Source organism: Heterocephalus glaber, unplaced genomic scaffold (assembly GCF_053883595.1).
Source record: "Heterocephalus glaber isolate CG9 unplaced genomic scaffold, H.glaber_assembly_v1.0 deba00001472, whole genome shotgun sequence".
Taxonomy (NCBI): Eukaryota; Metazoa; Chordata; class Mammalia; order Rodentia; family Bathyergidae; genus Heterocephalus; species Heterocephalus glaber.
The window spans coordinates 54858509-54877563 of NW_028258315.1; the positions used below are offsets into that span (position 1 = coordinate 54858509).

Below are 19055 nucleotides of genomic sequence, written 5' to 3' on the forward strand. Positions count from 1 at the left end.
TTAACAATATTTTAGACGCTCTCCCATTCAAATACTAAAAACCATTCACAATATGTTTTACTAGGTATTATGCAAAAGGATAACCTTCAAATAATAATCATCATTTATTTACCTTTGTAAGTATTTTGCTCATTCATTTCTAAATCTGAAAATAACCTTGTCAAGAACATATCACTAACACATTGTTCTCAATTTGAAAACTGAAGTCCAGGATGATGAATGTCTTCCTCATCCCCTTAAAACTAGAAATTAACAAAGCCAGGATTTAAACATGAGTGTATTTGGACTTTTTTTTTAGTTACTTTCTCATTGCCTGGCCAAAATACCCGACATCAACAAGTTAAAGGAGGAAGGGTTTATTTAGTTCACAATTTGTACAGGTTTCAGTCAACAGTTAATAGACTGCAAGGCAGGGCAGTATGGCAGACGGACTTCACAGAGGAGAAACAGTCCATGTCAGGGTAGACAGAAAGCAGTAGAAGCAAAGCAATCCTCCTTTTCCCTATTATCCCTTCCAGGCTACAGGCCTTTTGGATGGTGCTACCCACACTATGGTGGGTTTTCCCATTATCCACAAACAGAACTATGCTAACCCTATCAGTGAACTAATTTAGTATCACACTCAATCTGTATTCACATACCCTTAATCCACATTCACACACCTTAGATCTAACCACTTCTGAAAATCCTCACCTGTGCACACATGAGGCTTTGGGGGAACATCTGGATACAAGCCATAACAAACTTCAAGTTCTACTTTCCCTCTTGTACATATTCCTCTTAAATATTATTAAACAAACTTTACTCTTTGAATTTGATGAAACAATTTATATCTATTGAGATAACTTTAATTATTTTAGTGTTGTTTCCATATTTCTTCTGTAACAGAGGAAAACTGCATTTGTCTTTTAAAGCTTACCCATATTTTATGAGCAAGTATATAGACATGAAGGAATGTAAATTACTATTCTATCATCTGATTAATAATAGGCTTCCAACATTGAGTTCATTGAATCTTGCATAGACATGGTACATTTTGTATACTAATTTAATATACTAATATTAAATTACTAATTTAAGAAATACATTAATTATTTTCATATATTATTAAGAAATATTTTATATATTTTATATATTTTCAAATATTATTAAGAAATTATTAAGAAATATACTAATTTATTTTCATACCTCATTCAGGTTCTGGTATTTGGAAGAATTTTAAAATATATAAAGTTTGGCTTGTTTTATCCTTTACATATTATATTATTTTTTATAATCATTACATACATCCCTACAAATTATTTAGTCCATATTTCTTTTTCTTAAATTCTTTTATTGGTATATTTTAGGTATACAATACATCTACATTTATCACTGGGTGCTTGTAACTGTACATGATGTATCTCGGTTCAAATTATTTCCACATTACCTGTGTACCCTTCAGCCCCTCCACCCTTCCCTATTTAAATAGACTTTGTTTCTGTTTTTTTCTTTGCTTTTAATATTTCCTTTCCCTTCTTTCCTTTCCCCTTCCCCTCCCACTTCCCTTACCCTTTTGGACTGTTTCTTCCTATTTCAAATTATCAATTATTCATTTTAAACGTTTTAATCCTTGTTTACACTTTCAGTTTCTCACACTAGAGATACTATTTGGTATTTACACATGTGTGTCTTATTTATTTCACTCAAGAGTATGGCCTCAATATGCATCCATTTAGCTATAAATGACTCTAGTTTCTCATTCTTCATGGCTGAGTAGTATTCCATTTTATAAAAAAACCACATCTTCTTTATCCAGTTTCCAGTTGATGGACACTTGGGCTGTTTCCAAGCATTAGCTATTACGAGATGTGCCACTATGAACATGGGTGCACATATATCGCTTTGGTATGATTCTTTTAATTCTTTTGGGAAGATATCCAGCAGGGGAATAGCTGGGTCATATGAGACCTTTAGCCCTAGTTCTTTGATGTATCTCCATACTGATTTCCACAGTTGTTGCACCAGTCTGCACTCCCACCAACAATGGAGAAGGGTTCCTTTCTCCCCACACCCCTGCCAGCATTTGTTATTGGTTGATTTCTGGATAGCAGCCATTCTATCTGGGGTGAGGTGAAATCTCAGTGTTGTTTTCATCTGCATCCCTCAAATGACCAGTGATGTTGAACATTTTTTCATATGTTTATTTGCTGCTTTTACTTTTTTGTCTGAGAAATGTCTGTTCATTTCAGATGCCCATTTTTGAATTGAGTCTTTAAATTTGAGGGGTCTCATTTTTTTCAGCTCTTTATATATTCTACATAGTAGTCCTTTGTCTGAGGTACAGCTGCTAAAAATTTTGTCCCACATTGTAGTTGTCTCTTAGCTCTGTTGGTGATTTCTCTTGAAGTCCAGGAGCTTTTTAATAAGATGAGATCCCAGTTGTTGATTCTTTGTGCTAGTTTCCATGCTACTGAAGTTTTGTTCATGAAGTCTTTTCCTATGCCAATGTCTTGAAGAGTTCTACCTAACTTATTTTCCAGCAAGTTTACTGTTTCTGTCTTAATATTTAGATTTTTAATCCACTTCGATCTTAGTTTAATGCATGGTGATAGGTATGGGTTTAGTTTTAATCCGTGGCAGGTTGAAATCCAGTTTTTCAAACACCATTTATTAAATAGGCTATCTTTCCTCCAGTGAGGCTGGTTGGCTCCTTTGTCAAAGATGAGGTAGCTGAGTATGTCTGGAGTTGTGTCTGCATCTTCTAATCGATTTCACTGATCCTTGGGTTTGTTTCTTTGCCAGTACCATGTTGTTTTTATCATAGTAGATTTGCAGTATAGTTTCAAGTTGGGGATTGTGATACCTCCTGTCATGTCTCTGTTGCCTAGAATTGCTTTTGCTATTCTAGGTCTCTTCTGGTTCCAAATGAATTTTTAGATTGTTTTCTTTAGTTCTGTGAAATATACAGTTGGGATTTCAATCTGAATTGCATTGAATTTGTACAGCAGTTTTGAAAGTATGGCCACTTTCACTATATTGGTTCTTCCTACTCAGGGGCAAGTGATGTCTTTCCATTTTCTTATATCCTCTTTGATCTCTTTTCCAGAGTGCTGTAGTTTTTAGTGTAGAGGTCTTTTGCTTCCCTTCTTAGATTGATTCCTAGATATTTCATTTTTTTGGATGTTATTGTAAAAGGAATTGTTTCCCTAACTTCTCTCTTGGTGAGTCTGTTATTGTATAAGAACGCTATTGTTTTTTGAGTGTTGATTTTGTATCTGGCTACTCTACTGAATCTGTCAATTAAGTCTAGAAATCTTTTGGCAGAGTTTTTTGGGTGTTCTTTGTAAGGTATCATATCATCAGCAAATAAGGACAATTTAACTTCTTCTTTTCCTATCTTTATTCCTTTTATGCCTTTCTCTTTTCTAATTGCTGTGTCTAATGTTTCCAGAACCATATTGTACAGGAGTGGTGATAGTGGGCATCCTTATCTTCTTCCTTATTTTAGCGTGAAAGTTTTCAATTTTTGACCACATAGTATGATTTTCGTTGTTGGTTTTTCATAGATAGCCTTAATAAGGTTGAGATAAAGACCTTCTATTCCAATTTCTTATCATGAATGGTGTGGGACTTTGTTGAATGCCTTTTCTGCATCTTTCGAGATGATCATAAGATTTTTGTTCTTGGCTCTGTTAATATAGTGTATTACATTTATTGTTTTACTTATGTTGAACCATCCTTGCATCCCAGGGATACATCCAACTTGTTCAGGGTGTATGATCTTCTTGATGACCCTCTGTATTCTGTTTGCCAGGATCTTGTTGAGGATTTATGCATCTATGTTCATTAGGGCAATTTGCCCTTAGTTCTCTTTTTGGATTGGGTCCTTCCCTGGTTTTGGAATCAAAGTAACACTTGCTTCCAGCAATGAATTTGGAAGCCTTGCTTCCCTTTCAATTTCCTTGATGAATTTAAAGAGTAATGGTGATAGTTCTTTAAATGTCTTGTAGAATTCACCAGTGAAGCCATCAGGACCTGGGCTTTTCTTTGATGGTAAATTTTAAATTACATTTTCAATTTCACTGATTGTAATTGGGGTGTTTAGAATCTCTCTATCTTCTTCATTTAACTTTACCAGTTTGTATGTATTTAGGAACCTGTCCATTTCTTTTGTGTTCTCCATTTTATTAGAGAAGAGGTTCTGGAAGTAGGTATTGATGATCCTCTGGATTTCTGGTGGGTCTGTTGTGACTTCACCTTTTTCATTCCTAATTGCACAGATTTGAGCCTTTTCTTTCCTTTTTTTGATAAGGTTGGCTATAGGTTTATTGATTTTATTTATTCTTTTGAAAAGCCAAATCATTGATTCATTGACTTTGGGGCAGGGGGTACCAGGGATCGAACTTGGTTCCTTGGGCTTGTGAGGCAGGCAGCGGAAACACTGAGCTAAATCCCCAGCCCTCATTGATTTTTTTGTATCATTCTTTTAGTGTCCATTGGATTGATTTCTGCTCTGATCTTTATAATTTCCTCTCTTGTAAGAGGTTTTGGTTTGTTATGCTCTTCTTTTTCTAGGAGCTTGAGGTTCTGCATTAGGTTATTTATTTGAGTTCTCTCTGTTTTCCTAATATGGGCATTCACTGCTATGAATTTCCCATGTAGAACTGCTTTCATTTTGTCCCATAGATTCCTGTATGGTGTACTGGCATTATCATTTACTTGTAGAAACTGTTTAATTTCTTCTTTAATTTCATCTGTGACCCACTGGTTGTTCAGGAGAGTGTTATTCAATTTCCATGTGTTTGTGGGAGTGTTGCAGTTTCTTATGTTATTGATCTCCAATTTTATTGCACAATGGCCTGAATATATAGAGGGGGTAACTTCAATTCTTTTACATTTACTTAGACATGTCCTACGAGCTAGCATGTGATCTATTTTGGAGAATGACCCATGTACAGTTGAAAAGAATGTGTATTCTAATTTTGTGGGGGTGGAATACTATGTAAACATCTATTAAGTCCATTTGTTCAATAGCTTGGTCCAGTTCTAGAATTTCATTGCTAATTTTTGGTTTACATGATCTGTCTGTTTTTGATAGTGGGGTATTGTGGTCCCTCACTACAATTGTATTAGTGTTTCTTTGGTTTTTCATGTCCATTAATATTTGTTTTGTATAGTTGGGGTCATTCATATTTGGTGCATATATATTTCTGATTGTCATCTCTTCCTCTTGGATTGTTCCCTTCACAAGGATGTAATGACCATCTTTGTCTCTCTTAATTAGTTTGGTTTGAAATCTACTTTTTCTGCAAATAAGATTGCTACCCCTGCTTTTTTCTGGGTTCCTGTGGCATGGAGAACTTTTTTCCATCCTTTTACTTTCAGTCTCTGAATTTCTTTTTGAGTTAGGTGTGTTTCTTGTATACAGCATATTGCTATATTTTGCATCTTAATCTATTCTTGAGTCTATTTCTTTTGATTGGTGAATTGAGGCCATTAACATTGATGGTTATAATTAATAGATATTGACTCATCCTTATCATGATGTTTGACTGTTGTTGGTTCTTTTATTTTTTATTTTTTCCCCTTCCCTTTAGTTTTTTGCCTTGCTTGGTGGCTTCCCTCTGTTGGGGCTCATGGAGTTGTGACCTTCATTGTCTTTTTCTAGAATATTGTTTAGTATTGTTTGGAGTGCTGTTTTGGTGTTCATGAAATTTCTCAGGTGTTCTTTGTCGTGGACGTATCTAATTTCCCCATTGATCTTGAAAGATAATTTTGCAGGATACAACAGTCTAGGTTGGAAGTTATTTTCTTTTAAGCCTTGAAATACTTCACTCCAGGCTCCCCTTGATTTGAGGATTTGTGTTGCAAAGTCTGCCATGATTCTGATGGGCTTTCCTTTGTGGGTGATTTGTTTCTTTTCTCTAACTGCTTGTAGGATTTTGTTCTGTTTGGTTTCTGGGATCTTGACTATTTTATGTCTAGGTGTAGAATTTTTTGATGGTGGCTAGTTGGAGTTCTATATGCTTCACTTATCTGTATATCCAATTCTTCACCTCTGTCTGGGAAATTTTCTACTTTTGCTTCTGTGAACAGTTTTTTATGTCAATTGTACTTTCTCTTGTTTTTTCATGGATGCCTATCAGTCTTATGTTATTCATCTTTGCATCATCTAGCAGCTGCTGGATTGATTTTTTGTGGCCACTTACTATTTTTAATAAATCTCTGTTTTCATGGTCCTTAACCACAATCCTGTCTTCTATATCTGATATTCTATCTTCACATTCCCTTAATCTGCTCTGCATACTTTCAATGGAGTTTTTAATCTCCTGTATATGTGTTTGAATCTGTTTTATGGATTCCATTTCTTTCTTATGTTGGGAGATCATGGTTTCCATTTCTTTCTTATGGTGGGAATTCATGGCTTTCAGCATGTTTCTGAGCTCATTTATTTTTTTTATCTGTTTCTGTTCTAGAACCTCTAATTATGTCTTTCATTCTGCTCACCATCTCTTTAGTTATCTGAGAGATTATTTCTGCTTTGAATTTTTCTAGATCCTCATTCATCTGTTTTGTTACTTCCTGTGCTATCAGTTCAGGATGTCCAGGTGGTTGATTATCAGACTTTCACCTCATTTCCCCCAGAATTTGCCTTATCTGGGGTGGAAGTCTGAGTTTTTGCCTTGTTTAAATGTCTTCTCATTTTTGTTTTTGCTACTGTCTTTGGTCTATTTCCTGGATTGATACTTTGAAGTTGTTTATTGTAAGTATCTTTGTTGATGTATTTAGAACCCTTATGGAATGATTGCTTCTCAGAGTTGTCTTCCAGATATAGCTAGTCTTTAAGTTTTGTGTCTCTAATGACTCTGAGGCTATTTCATTTTTATATACCAGGAAGGACAACTGCTTAGATCAATCACCACACCTTAGCCCTAGTGATACAATCAGCAACACCTTAGCATCAAGTACAACTTAGAAAATGACAATTTGTGGTAGTTATTAATCTATCACCTTTAACTGTGTGAATTAAATCAAAATCAAGGACCAACCCAGCATATGTTTATAGTGAATAAACTCTTCAATATAGCAACTTTGCCCTTTGGGATGGGGAGTTAGGAATTGGGGAGGGAGGGATAGGTAGGTAGAATGATAGTGGAAGGTTAGCAGTGAGGCCAGAGAACACAGGTGAGAGAAGGAAAGAGAAGAAAAGAAAAATAAAGAATTCCAAATTAGGGCCAGAGCAAGAATACAAAGGGAGATGAAAAACAACATGGAACAGCAAGGAAGTGAGGGAGAGAGAGAGAGAAAGAAAAGAGTAATGAAAGAAAAAAGAGAAAAATAAAAATTTTAAAAGAGTAGTAAAAGAAGAAAAAAATTAAAAATAAGAGCAAAAATAACAGTTGTAATTTTTAAAATAAGAAACAAAAGATAAAAATGAAGGGTCTCCTTCAGGGTATGTCTCTGCTTTCACAGTAGACAACGTGGGCACCAGTGTGCAGCTATAAGTCAGTGAGTCTCAGTAAGCCAGTCACAGACCCGTGAGATTCAGGCAGATTTCTGGCTGCAAGTCCCAAGTTGAGGTCCCTGTCCTCCTGCAGGGTTGAACTCTACAAAGTTCTATTTCAGGTTCCAGCTGCCTTTCTCCTGAAGATAGTCCAGGTTCCGATGGGAGGTGATGATCCTTCCAACTTACCAAGTACGGTGGTCTGGTATGCCTTTATTGCAGAAATTCTCTTCACTTTTCCAGTGGGCTTCAGTTTTCATCAAGGAGCCTGAGAGAGGGCCTCTATCTGTAGTTCACTTCTGCAGCTCAGTACAATGGGCTTTATGTCCCTCTGTGCCTCTGTAGTGTGGAACCAGGTAGCTACACATCCAAGAGGCCAGAGGCTTGAAGGGGATGGTGTACCCTGGTGGCTGGTGGGCATGCTGAGGGGTTCCTCACAATCTCCTCATGGCAGGTGGGTGTGGCAAGCCGCACAGAGCAGGGCTCCAGTTAGCCTGGGACTGCTTTGCCCATGCTGTTACGCTCATGCCTGGTTAGTCCTTAGTTTTTAATTTTAAAAGATAGTGTTTATTAAAATAAAAAAAAATTCTTTGATTTAGTAGCAATGAATAGTGACTACCATATTGTCTTTATAATTATTTACAGTCTAAAATTATGTTAATCTTTCATTCTTTTAGAGCATATATGCCTTACCCTCTTTTAAATTCCAGAAGATAGTAGTACAACTGCTGAGATGACTACTGCTATGGAATTTTCAGGTCTCTTCTTCAGAGAGTCACACTGTGTTTCACTAACATTAACCCCTGCTTCCTCATCAGTACTCTGGGAGCTCAGTGGGGGCACCATGGTGTCAAGCACGAGCTTCATACAGAGAAGCTGAGACTTCAGAGTTCACTGCCCTCACCCATGTGTCGTGTGATGAGTCAACAATGAAAGGAGAGCAGAAATCTTCAAATGCCCTTATTCTTTCTCCTGCTCATATGTCACTCTTTTTCCACCAAATGATTGATAACTAAGGCACTCTTATAAGAATGGAACTACACCAAGAAATTGTTTGTGATTTACCTTTGAAGAAGAAATGCCATGTAATTTAGTAATCAATTGACTTGAGAAGTAAACAGTCAAGTGATGTGGAAATAGATTGACAGTTACATTTATAATTCGTGCCATTCTGTTTGTTATGATTCTCAAGTGTCAGAAATCTAATAACTACCAGCTCAGGGAGTGAAGTTTAAGGACATTCACTGATTATTGCTTTAAGTGGATCATTCTTCTACAAAGGAATTAGATGTCAGCTATTTCCAAAGTGGACAAGAAGACATTGTGAAGTAAAATACTAGATACCCACCAGGTACTACTCACAAAATTGTTCCTGTCTACATGGCAATGATCAGAGATACATAATTTATTTAAAAATTGATCTTTCATATAAGGTTTAACAATACAGATGAGCAGTAGGAAAAAAATTAGATGCCCCCAATTTTTGTTTGTTTTAGCATTAAACTAAACTAGCATCTTAAATTTTAACTTATTTGTAGAAGTAGTTGTTTTAGTTTTCATTTTCCTCTAAATTTCACTTTTCATGTATTAGATAGGGCATGACTCACCAAATATTTAAGAATTGAAATATGATAATGACCTAGATCTCAAAACAGAAAAAAAGCCCATTTAAGCCTAGATAGATAGTTAAAATATTTCCATCTGGGTGACTTTTCATTGATACTTCCCATTGTTCTTAAGACTATTCATATGAATTTTTAAACTTCTTTCAATAAAATAACAATCTAATTTTAAAGACAGCTAAAAAACAACCACCAAAACCCAAGTGAGCCAAAACCAACCAACCAACCAAACAAACAAATAAACAAAAAAACCCAAATCCCCAACTCCACAATAATTTGGGAAGTAGAAATGTTTTCAGGTACCTGGTTGAATGATACTAGCTAAGTTTTTAAACTCCTAACTGACATGACATAGGTTTTATTACTTATTTTGAGAATATGAAAAGAAAATCTATCTGCTATAAAATGGAATTAAATGAAATTTAATTGAATTATATATAACATGATGATTGCAGTTATAAGATTGTCTTGTATTTTAAACAATTGTTATGAGAATAAATTTAAAGTCTTTTCTCCACAACAAAATGATACATATATGAAGGAGGTAATACACATACTAACTAGCACAATTTACCTATTATGAAATATATGCATATTTTTAAAATGCTGTATGCAATAAATATGCACACACACATATATTTACTTTGTATTTGTCAGTTAAATAAAACTGTTCAATTACTTTTTTATGAAATGGATTTAAAGTCGTGTGGCAGTTGGTCTAGTTTCTAGATTGGTAGTTATAACCTGACTTAATTCATAGCTTTCTTTGAAAATACTTTAGAAGTACAGACTCTCTGCTAAAAGCATCATGGACTTCTCACATCCTTTGAAGGTCATCTATGTGCTCTCATCCAGAGATTCCTAGACCTCAACTTATAAATAACATTTTTTTAAAGACTTCATCCTCATGGGTACATTATGAGAGAAAGAGAAGATTCATGGCTTTCCTGCCTACTTTACCTTGGATCTTCTGCTATTTGCTTTTTATTATGGAGTTTATTTAAGAATTGTTGAGGTTCTGTTAGCCATCACCTCAAAGCCAAATAAGAAGTGTCTCTGCTGTTTCTTCAGGAGCCCAGGTACCAAAGAAGATCTCACAATATAACTAAAAGTGTTTTTATAACAGTGATACACTTCATTTTAAAATTTCTGAGTGAATTTTTGCTGTTTACCTATTTTCCTTGGAACAAAACACATAAATTGAGTAATATTATTTGCACATATTTGCTATCAATTGAGGCTAAAAGAAATTATAATTTCAGATTGAATACAAAGCTAAAAGCTCATAGTCTAATTCATTTGGAAAATGCTAAAGCCCCTGGTGAATTCATATTGGTATCATACTAAGAAGTATCTCAGAACACAATTTTCCACTAAATACAAGTAATGACCTTAAAAATTCTCACAGAGTTTTTGTTTCTTTTTTAATTTTATTCTCTCAGGTAATTTAAATATTCACCTTGGAATGAATATAAAATTAATTGCTGATAAAGCACAGTGTTTTCAGTTTAATTCCAACCAATGCCCATAATAATTATTTTAATGAATTAGACTGGGTGAAGTAACATTACAAATTCTGGAAGAACATTTTATATGACAGTATTGAAACACCCACATATACAAACGAAATTACTGTTCATATAAGTGGTGTTCATATGTGTTAATATAAATGAAAAATCTACACATAAAATTTTATTTTAAAAATATATTTTAAAAATAGAATAGTCATTTAAATAAAATGTCCTTGTGAAATTAAATGGGCAGTCTAAATTATATTATTTTTTTCATTAAAGTATTGTTAATTAAAACTGGAGTAGAAATGACCAATTTCATATTCCAGAAATCCCTCCACCAAACCCATATACCAAAATAAAGTGGGTGAGGGAGGCATTTTCCCTTAAAGAAATAGAATGATCATGGAGTTAGGAAACAAGGAACTACTGCTTCTGATATGCTAGTGTATAAACATGTGTATTCTCCAAAGTTAAAAACTGACTTTATCTCTCTCTTCTTTTTTTCTATTAGTACAGAGGATCAAACTTGGGACCTTGTGTTTGCTAGGCAGGCGGCAGAACAACTGAGCTAAATCCCCAGCGCTTTATCTCTTTCTTTTTAGGGAGAAAGATGGAAAAGGATGAAATCATGTGTAGAGAATTTTGCCTAAAAAGCTATAGGGAAATCCTATTTATAACCTAAGAATTCATAGCCATATCTTTCTATTTTTGCTTAAATTCTTTTATTAGTACATTTTAGTTACACAATACGTGTACATTTATCATTGGATGCTTGTACCTGTACATGATGAATCTTTTTCATTTCTGCCAATTCTCTGGAAATAGGATATAGTGGAACTCCTAAGCAAAAGCTAAAACCTCCTGTGGAATTTATTTGTAAATTCTTTCATATATGCAAACTCATTCTTACCTACAAGGACATCATCCATGATCTAAAGTGGTAGAGGGCTAATTATCAAGCTTAAACTTACAGAGTGACAAAAATTTTCACAACTGTCTCTGACCCCAAGGTGGATATTTAAGATCTCAAAAAAGAAGCAAAAAAAAGTCCCTCTTTGTGAAATTTCTTGTGCCACTTTAAGGTGTTTCACTGCTGTGTCTGAGTCAACATATTTATGATGACATCATATGAGTCTTGGCTTCTGTTTCAGCCTTTGAAATCCATGGAACAGAATGGGCCAGGCCTGGAGTACAGAGTGACCTGGAAGCCACAAGGAGCCCCGGTGGAGTGGGAAGAGGAAACAGTTACAAACCACACCTTGCGGGTTATGACGCCCACTGTTTATGCTCCTTATGATGTCCAAGTTCAAGCCATCAATCAACTTGGCTCTGGACCTGAGCCTCAATCAGTGGTTCTGTATTCTGGAGAAGACTGTAAGTGATGCACCTGAAACCCTTAAGCACTGGGAGACTTTTCCCTGGAGAATATTGCATTCCTATCCACAAACATACTACTACATCTACTGCACCTACTGCATATGAAGCAAATATATTAGCTGTAGGACATAAAAAAAAAACCATGTACACATGCTTCCTCCTGCAAGGTTCACTGCAGGATGGGTGATTAGTACAGAGTGCTACCCGAGTAGTTTGAAAACCTAAAGTTCATTCAGTTTCCCAGTAGTTATTTCTGTTTTGAAAAATCAAATAAGACTTGAAATTATCACTGCACTCAGTTAAGCAGCAAAATTGTCCTGAGGTTTTCAAGATTTTCAGTTAGATTTCAAGGACTTCCTCTCAGCCACCTCCTGTCAGCCTGGGGCCTCACTTGCATGGTTGGACCCTTCTTAACACTAATGTAGACCAGTTCCAGATTTGAATATGGAATTTTGAAATATTGGCAATATGATCATATTATTAAAAACTAATAGCATAATAACTGCTGCAGTTGCATTGCTGGAAAAAGAGAATACACTGCATTTTGTGTAGCCATAAATTACAAGTTTCTTATTCATCTGCTAGTCAAATTCTTTTACTCAAATCTACAGGCACTGAACTCATCACCTGTGAACTATGTTTGAGTCTTGAGTGCTCTGTGTTTGATTTATCCTTCTGTGTACACTTCCTGGTATAATGGGATAATACCCATCTCACAGAGTTGCCCTCAGGTTATGCTGAACACACAGAATATGCTCAATTAATATTAACCATTGTTATGAATATTTGATTTACAAAAATCTCAAGTGATTTTATTTATGTCACTACTGTAGTTTACTTGTTTTCAAAAGCAAGATGCCCACAAAATATTTTACTGGACATTGTTTCAAATTTCCATGCAGTTTTGCCCACATTATAGCTACCTGGAGAACTTAATTTTTCAATGTGCTATGGGCTGTCCTCTTCTCCTAAGGACTCGTTTTGTTTTGAGCAACTTCTCTGTAATGAGAATCTCTTAGTTTCATTTGAAATTGATTTCACAAAAGTACTTTTCCCAGACTAAACATTATAAAAGTTGCCTTAGGGAAAGAATTATCATAATCATGCTGGATGTTATTGAAAGTTATCAATCTTACGTCCTTAACAGATCCTGATACCGCTCCAGTGGTCCATAGTGTGGATGTTATAAACAGTACATTAGTTAAAGTTACCTGGTCAACAATTCCAAAAGACAGAGTACATGGACACCTGAAAGGATATCAGGTTTTTATCATATTTTTTTCTTCTTATTATTGAATTTGTCTCTTCTCTGAGAACATGAACTGCTTTCAGAAGAAGTCAAAAGAGAAACTACTACCATGGTTGCTATGCTAAAAGGCTCATATTTTCATTGCAGATAAATTGGTGGAAAACGAAAAGTCTATTGGATGGAAGAACACATCCCAAAGAAGTAAATATTCTGAGATTTTCAGGACAAAGAAACTATGGGATGGTTCCTTCATTAGATGCTTTTAGTGAATTTCGCTTAACAGTCTTAGCCTATAATTCAAAAGGAGTTGGTCCAGAAAGTGAACCCTATATATTTCAAACACCAGAAGGAGGTGAGAGAATAATAACAAAGGATGATGCCAATAGTGGAGATTATCCAATGGTCATATGAAACATTTTCTTCCTTATTAATAGTTAATATGTACTTTATGTGAGTTAATTTCTCAGTTTCTATAAAAATTTGTAATTAACTGGGACTTTTGTTTTTAGGAATTTACTAATTTGTGAGTATTCATTCATAGTTTTGTGTTTTCTAGTACCCGAACAGCCAACTTTCCTCAAGGTCATCAAAGTTGATAAAGACACTGCCACTTTATCCTGGGAGCAACCTATGAAACTAAATGGAAATTTAACTGGTTATCTATTACAATATCAGATAAGTAAGTACAATATTGAATTAAGGTTATCTATTAGTCTTTAATTTTTGGTTTAATAGTTTGCTTATATATTAATGATGTAAGGATCACTTAGGTGCATAGTTCATAGGCTATCATTCTTGCTTATAGCACACATTTCAGCCCTTCTGTTTTTATAAGTATTATCAGAGTATGGCCATTACCACTTAGTTATATATTGCCTATAGCTGTTTGCTCATTAGAGTAGCAAAGTTGAGGCATTGTAAAGGGTCAACATGGTCTTCAGAGTGTAAATATTTATAGTCCAGGACATACAGAAAGGTTTTCTGATACCTGTTCTACAAGTAAAACTGTGCTGTTGGGTGCCAGAAAATATATTTAGTACTTTAAGAAACATTTCATGGAGTAGAGTTAGTAAGAAATGTAATAGATATTCAAAGCACATATAACTACCAAACTGCATTCTTTGGATTTTGGATCCATGATTATAATCTCAACGTAAATATACTTGTGTAAGTAGAATCCTCTATTATCCCACTAGTTCAAGCATGTATTCTCAAGAGGACTGAAGAGCTGTCTTCAGACAACTACTTGAAATAATCTCTTTGTACATGCTTCCATGCCATTGCACTTAAAGTGTTTCAACAAAAATAGATCACTTTAAAACATAGAACTTTCTACTTCTAATTGTGTTCAAACCTAAGCATCACCTCAAAATAGAAATGAGGTGACAGAGACTAAAACAACTTTAATAATAGCCCAACAAGGTACACTTTAGAATTTGAGAATGTGAATTCATAAATAGCAAAACACTGGGACTACAGAGAATCAGGCTGCTCTGCATACAAAAAACATTTGAATTCATTGTTCTGATACCCTAATGGAACATCACCTGAAAATCACCCAGGATGATCAGGGTTACATACTAGCTTTAGTTTCTGATAGTCTGTGGTGAATTGGCACATATTTCACTAGATTTGGTCATAAGCCAAACGGAAGTAGCAATTGGGTGTTTTTGAGTGCTTGTTATGTAGCCAAATCAAAATCATGTATTCTTCCTACATCATTTCATTAAAATAAAACAGTTATGAAATATGTACTGTCACTATTTTCTGGAAGTAGAAATTGAGGCATATAGAATGTATATACTTATTTAGGCTCTCAGGAAGTAATTGTTAAGTAAATATGCAAGGCAAGTTAGTATCCTTGGACATTCCTTGAACCAGTTTTTAAAAATGCATAAAGAAATGAAATATTTGAGGACTTTTTAATATCAATTTGTTTATTACAGATATGTCTTATCTTTTTCCTAAAAGTAAAATTTCAACATTGTTGCAATTCCAATCTTAATATTCATCTGAATATGACTTAAATGTATTTTAAAAACAAGTTCATAGAACATAGGAGAAAGTAAAATATTAACCATTATGATTATTGTACCTCTTGTTATGTGGATTTTTAAACACAATGATATATACATATTTCTCTATTATCATTAAATTATTGGTGCATTTTTAGGTAGTTTAACTTTTTTGTTATCGCTGTTTCATGTTCTTAATCATTGCTGGTTGTCTAGATGAGACTTGTCTGTATATTTTCCTGGATTCTTATATTGATTGTAGCAGTTTTTAAATTAACATTTTGGTCCCTAACAGCTGCATGATCTTCGATCTATCATTCCATCACTTGGACTGTTCTTATAGTAATCCTATAGTATGTTGTGTTCATATATAAATTCTTTAAAACAAATTACCTAATGTGATTCTTTCACTTAGCACATTGCCTACCACACAGTGAATATTTTAAAATATTTAATTAATTCATCAGTTTGCTGGTTCTGTATATATTAAGTGCAGATGGCTCTGACTTAATGATGGTTTGACATTATGATGTTGAGAAAGCATGCAGAAAATACTGTATTCCAATATTGCATCTTTCTCTATATTAGTGATACATGATACTATACTTTCTCTTGATGCTGGGCAGCAGCATCAAGCAGCAGGTCCAGTCAGCCACATGAGCATGACCATGACCACTGACACTCTACAGTGCACACTTTGTTGCTAAGATATGATATTCAGAAGGTTAGGTACATTAAACGCTTTCTTGATTTACAATATTTTCAACTAATGATGGGTTTATCAGGATGTAATGTTACTATAATTCAAGGAGCATCTGTACTTATTTGGTGCCACATATTAAGCTAGAAACCATAGAAGACTCAAAGTCATTTGTATTGTTCCTCCAGAAGGAGATCAAAAGTACTTCAGTCAAGGACAGAATGAAAATAAAATAATTTGGGAAAGTTCATCATTTTTAATATCAAAATTTTTGTCTCCAGTGTGACATAGCTATTTAAAATGTAGTCCCTAGGGCCCAAAGACCATGGATTGCTCAAATCTCAGATTCTCATTTAATGGCTCTAGATCTGGGTAAAGTGTTTATTCTTAATAGACCTCAGTTTTTCTATGTATAATATGGCCATAGTAATTGCATCCAAGTCAGAGGATACTATGAATAATTAAGATAATTCTTTGCATAACTCAAGCACAAGTGGAGCAAAAGATAAAAGGCAATATAAATTAAATTAAGTACTGTGAAACTTGAGGCATCATTGTTCAATGTTCATTTCTTTAGTAAATGATACTGATGAGATTGGAGAGTTAAATGAAATCAATATTACAACTCCATCAAAGTCCAGCTGGCATCTCTCAAATCTCAATGCAACTACCAAGTACAAGTTCTACTTGAGGGCTTGTACTTCAAAAGGCTGTGGGAAACCAGTCACGGAGGAAAGTGCCACGTCAGGAGAAGGGAGTAAGTACTTAAAGCATGTTTTAAACACCTGTCCTGAAAGAAATTAATCATGTTAGTGACTGTAAATAAGAAATGATTTTGATTCAAATCTATCTGACCTTCTGTTTCCCCCGATGGAAGTTCAAAATTTATTAACCTTGTTTGTAAAGTTCATGTTGACTCAATTTGTGGATTTCTGAACAATAATAATGAAAGCATACTTCAGTATACACAGGGTCAGGAACCATAATTCTACTTAATTGGAGTAGGAGAACAAGAGCATAAAGTTATTCAAAAGGTTAATAGGAAGATACTTTTCTTTGGGAAATGTTTCCATAAAGAAAAGTATTTGTCCATTGTCTTAGTAGACATTTCACAGCACAGATCTCATATATCTCATTCCTGTCTTAATCCGTATGTACATTGATTCATATGTCAGTTTTATTTTACTATCTGCTGGTTATTGCCAAATTACATGCTTGGAAGCAGCCTAGGAATCTATGGTTTCACTTATAAAGTTAAATTGTAATTTATTAAAAATTTACATTAAAATAGATGTGTTTGTAAATCACTGTGAATCAATACATTTGCCCATGAGTTATTATTCTGATATTTATGGTCAGTTTGTTCCCCTATCTCACTGTTCTTACCATATCTACATAACAAAGAGTTTGTGTCCTACCCAGGCTCTTTTAAAACTTAAATTCCCTTCTGGGGGAACAGTATGTATGTTCAGTTAACATTCCAGAAAAACCTGAAGTTATTTTCTAGGACAAATCAGACACCAAATGAAAGGAGGAACTGATTTATCTAGTCATGAAAGTTAGGTTTCAAGAAGGTTATTGAAAACTATCTAGTAACTGAAGTATATTATTTCTCAAGGGCTTAAACTGATTGACATCAAGTACTCAATTTGGAGAAGTCAGAAGAGTAGTCATCTAAGTATACAACTTCCTTGTTTTTTATAAACAAAATTTAAGGCCCAGAGCTGTGTTTATTTTGATAGATCATAATATCCCTGAAATATGCTGGTCCCATTCTTGATAATTGCAGGATATAAGAACAAGATATTCACAAAATTACCTTACAAGTGTTGTATGTTCCAATGTACACGTTGGAAAATTGGGGCCTGAATGCATTAAAGCTAGACAGATTGTGTTTTGGAGGATTGAAGTGCTGTTTGTGTAGTATATAACTGATACTTCATCTTTTATGCAAGCTAACAATGTAACTAATAAGCTTAGGAACCTTAAAATGGATACCTTCATTGTCTTGTCAGTAATTTAAAAATGTTCCTTACTAGTGTGTTTGTGCTCTTTTTCAGGAATCTGCATTTTCAGTAATCCAGCTACTGCCCCCTTTCCCAGTTGACCCTGATTTCTCTTCCATAGACATAACTTCCCATATTTCCAGGGAAATGTTTATAATATCTTTTCCCACTGGATTTCAACATGGTCTTTGAAAAAGTATATTTCCACTGAGATAAAGTTTGATATCATTAAGCACTCTAGAAATGATAACTTTTATGCAATTTAGAATCTACTATTACTGTATATGTTTCTTCTCATTCTGCCTAGATAGCACATTTTAAGATTATTTGGCATTTATTCACAGTGAGGAATTTAACACACAAGTATTTTTTTATGATTGTTTTCGGTTGTTACTTCCATTTTCAGGTGATTCTCATTCAATAGTCCAAGAGGGAGCAAAGGGTAGAGTTAATTAGAAATATTATCTTGTGTAATTGGTAATTTCAATAAATCACTTTGATCCTTTTCTTTTTCAAAAGCTTGCACTGCTTAACATCATACTAATATTTGTTTTTCAAAATCAAAGTTAATTGCATTCCATTTCAATGGTGATCAGTTTTAAAGGCTTTGCTTAACTCTATAACTGAACTTATTTCTTCCCTGGTGCCATTTTAACCAAACTCTTTTGGTATTTAGAAACTATATAATCAATATTTATTTACGATAAAAAATTGTATCCAAGTACTTACATGTAACCATATACCAACTTAAAACAGTTTCATATCTCCCTATATTCGCAGTAAGGAAGTTATTTTATTTCATGTATGAATTATTAAATTTTTCTATTTTCATCTGCTATCTTGAGTTTGTTCCTAATAATCCTATGAATTAAAATAAAAAATAATTTACATATTTGTTGAAAGATCGAAAATTGCTATATACTTAGCACTTATTTTCATCTGTCATATGAAATTCTACAGTGATATTGATATTTTGATAGTCTTTTTGGAAAAGTATCAGTTTCTTACATCACTTTCAAAATGTCAGTGAACTCATTCCATTTACATTTATTCCATTTATATATAGCTATAAACCTGCACTTTATA

General features: G+C 34.2%; 1 protein-coding gene across 7 annotated transcripts in view; it reads left to right on the top strand.

Moving 5' to 3' along the window:
- The window catches only part of Chl1 (cell adhesion molecule L1 like), a 191482-nt gene that overhangs the window by 162241 nt on the left and 10186 nt on the right, over positions 1 to 19055 (top strand). For all 7 annotated transcript variants that reach the window (XM_004854217.4, XM_021266048.2, XM_004854218.4 and 4 more), the window contains 5 exons: positions 11774 to 11996; positions 13147 to 13262; positions 13396 to 13600; positions 13805 to 13927; positions 16541 to 16720. In XM_004854217.4, coding sequence (XP_004854274.1) covers positions 11774 to 11996; positions 13147 to 13262; positions 13396 to 13600; positions 13805 to 13927; positions 16541 to 16720 — 847 coding nt within the window. The remainder of the gene's footprint in view (positions 1 to 11773; positions 11997 to 13146; positions 13263 to 13395; positions 13601 to 13804; positions 13928 to 16540; positions 16721 to 19055) is intronic.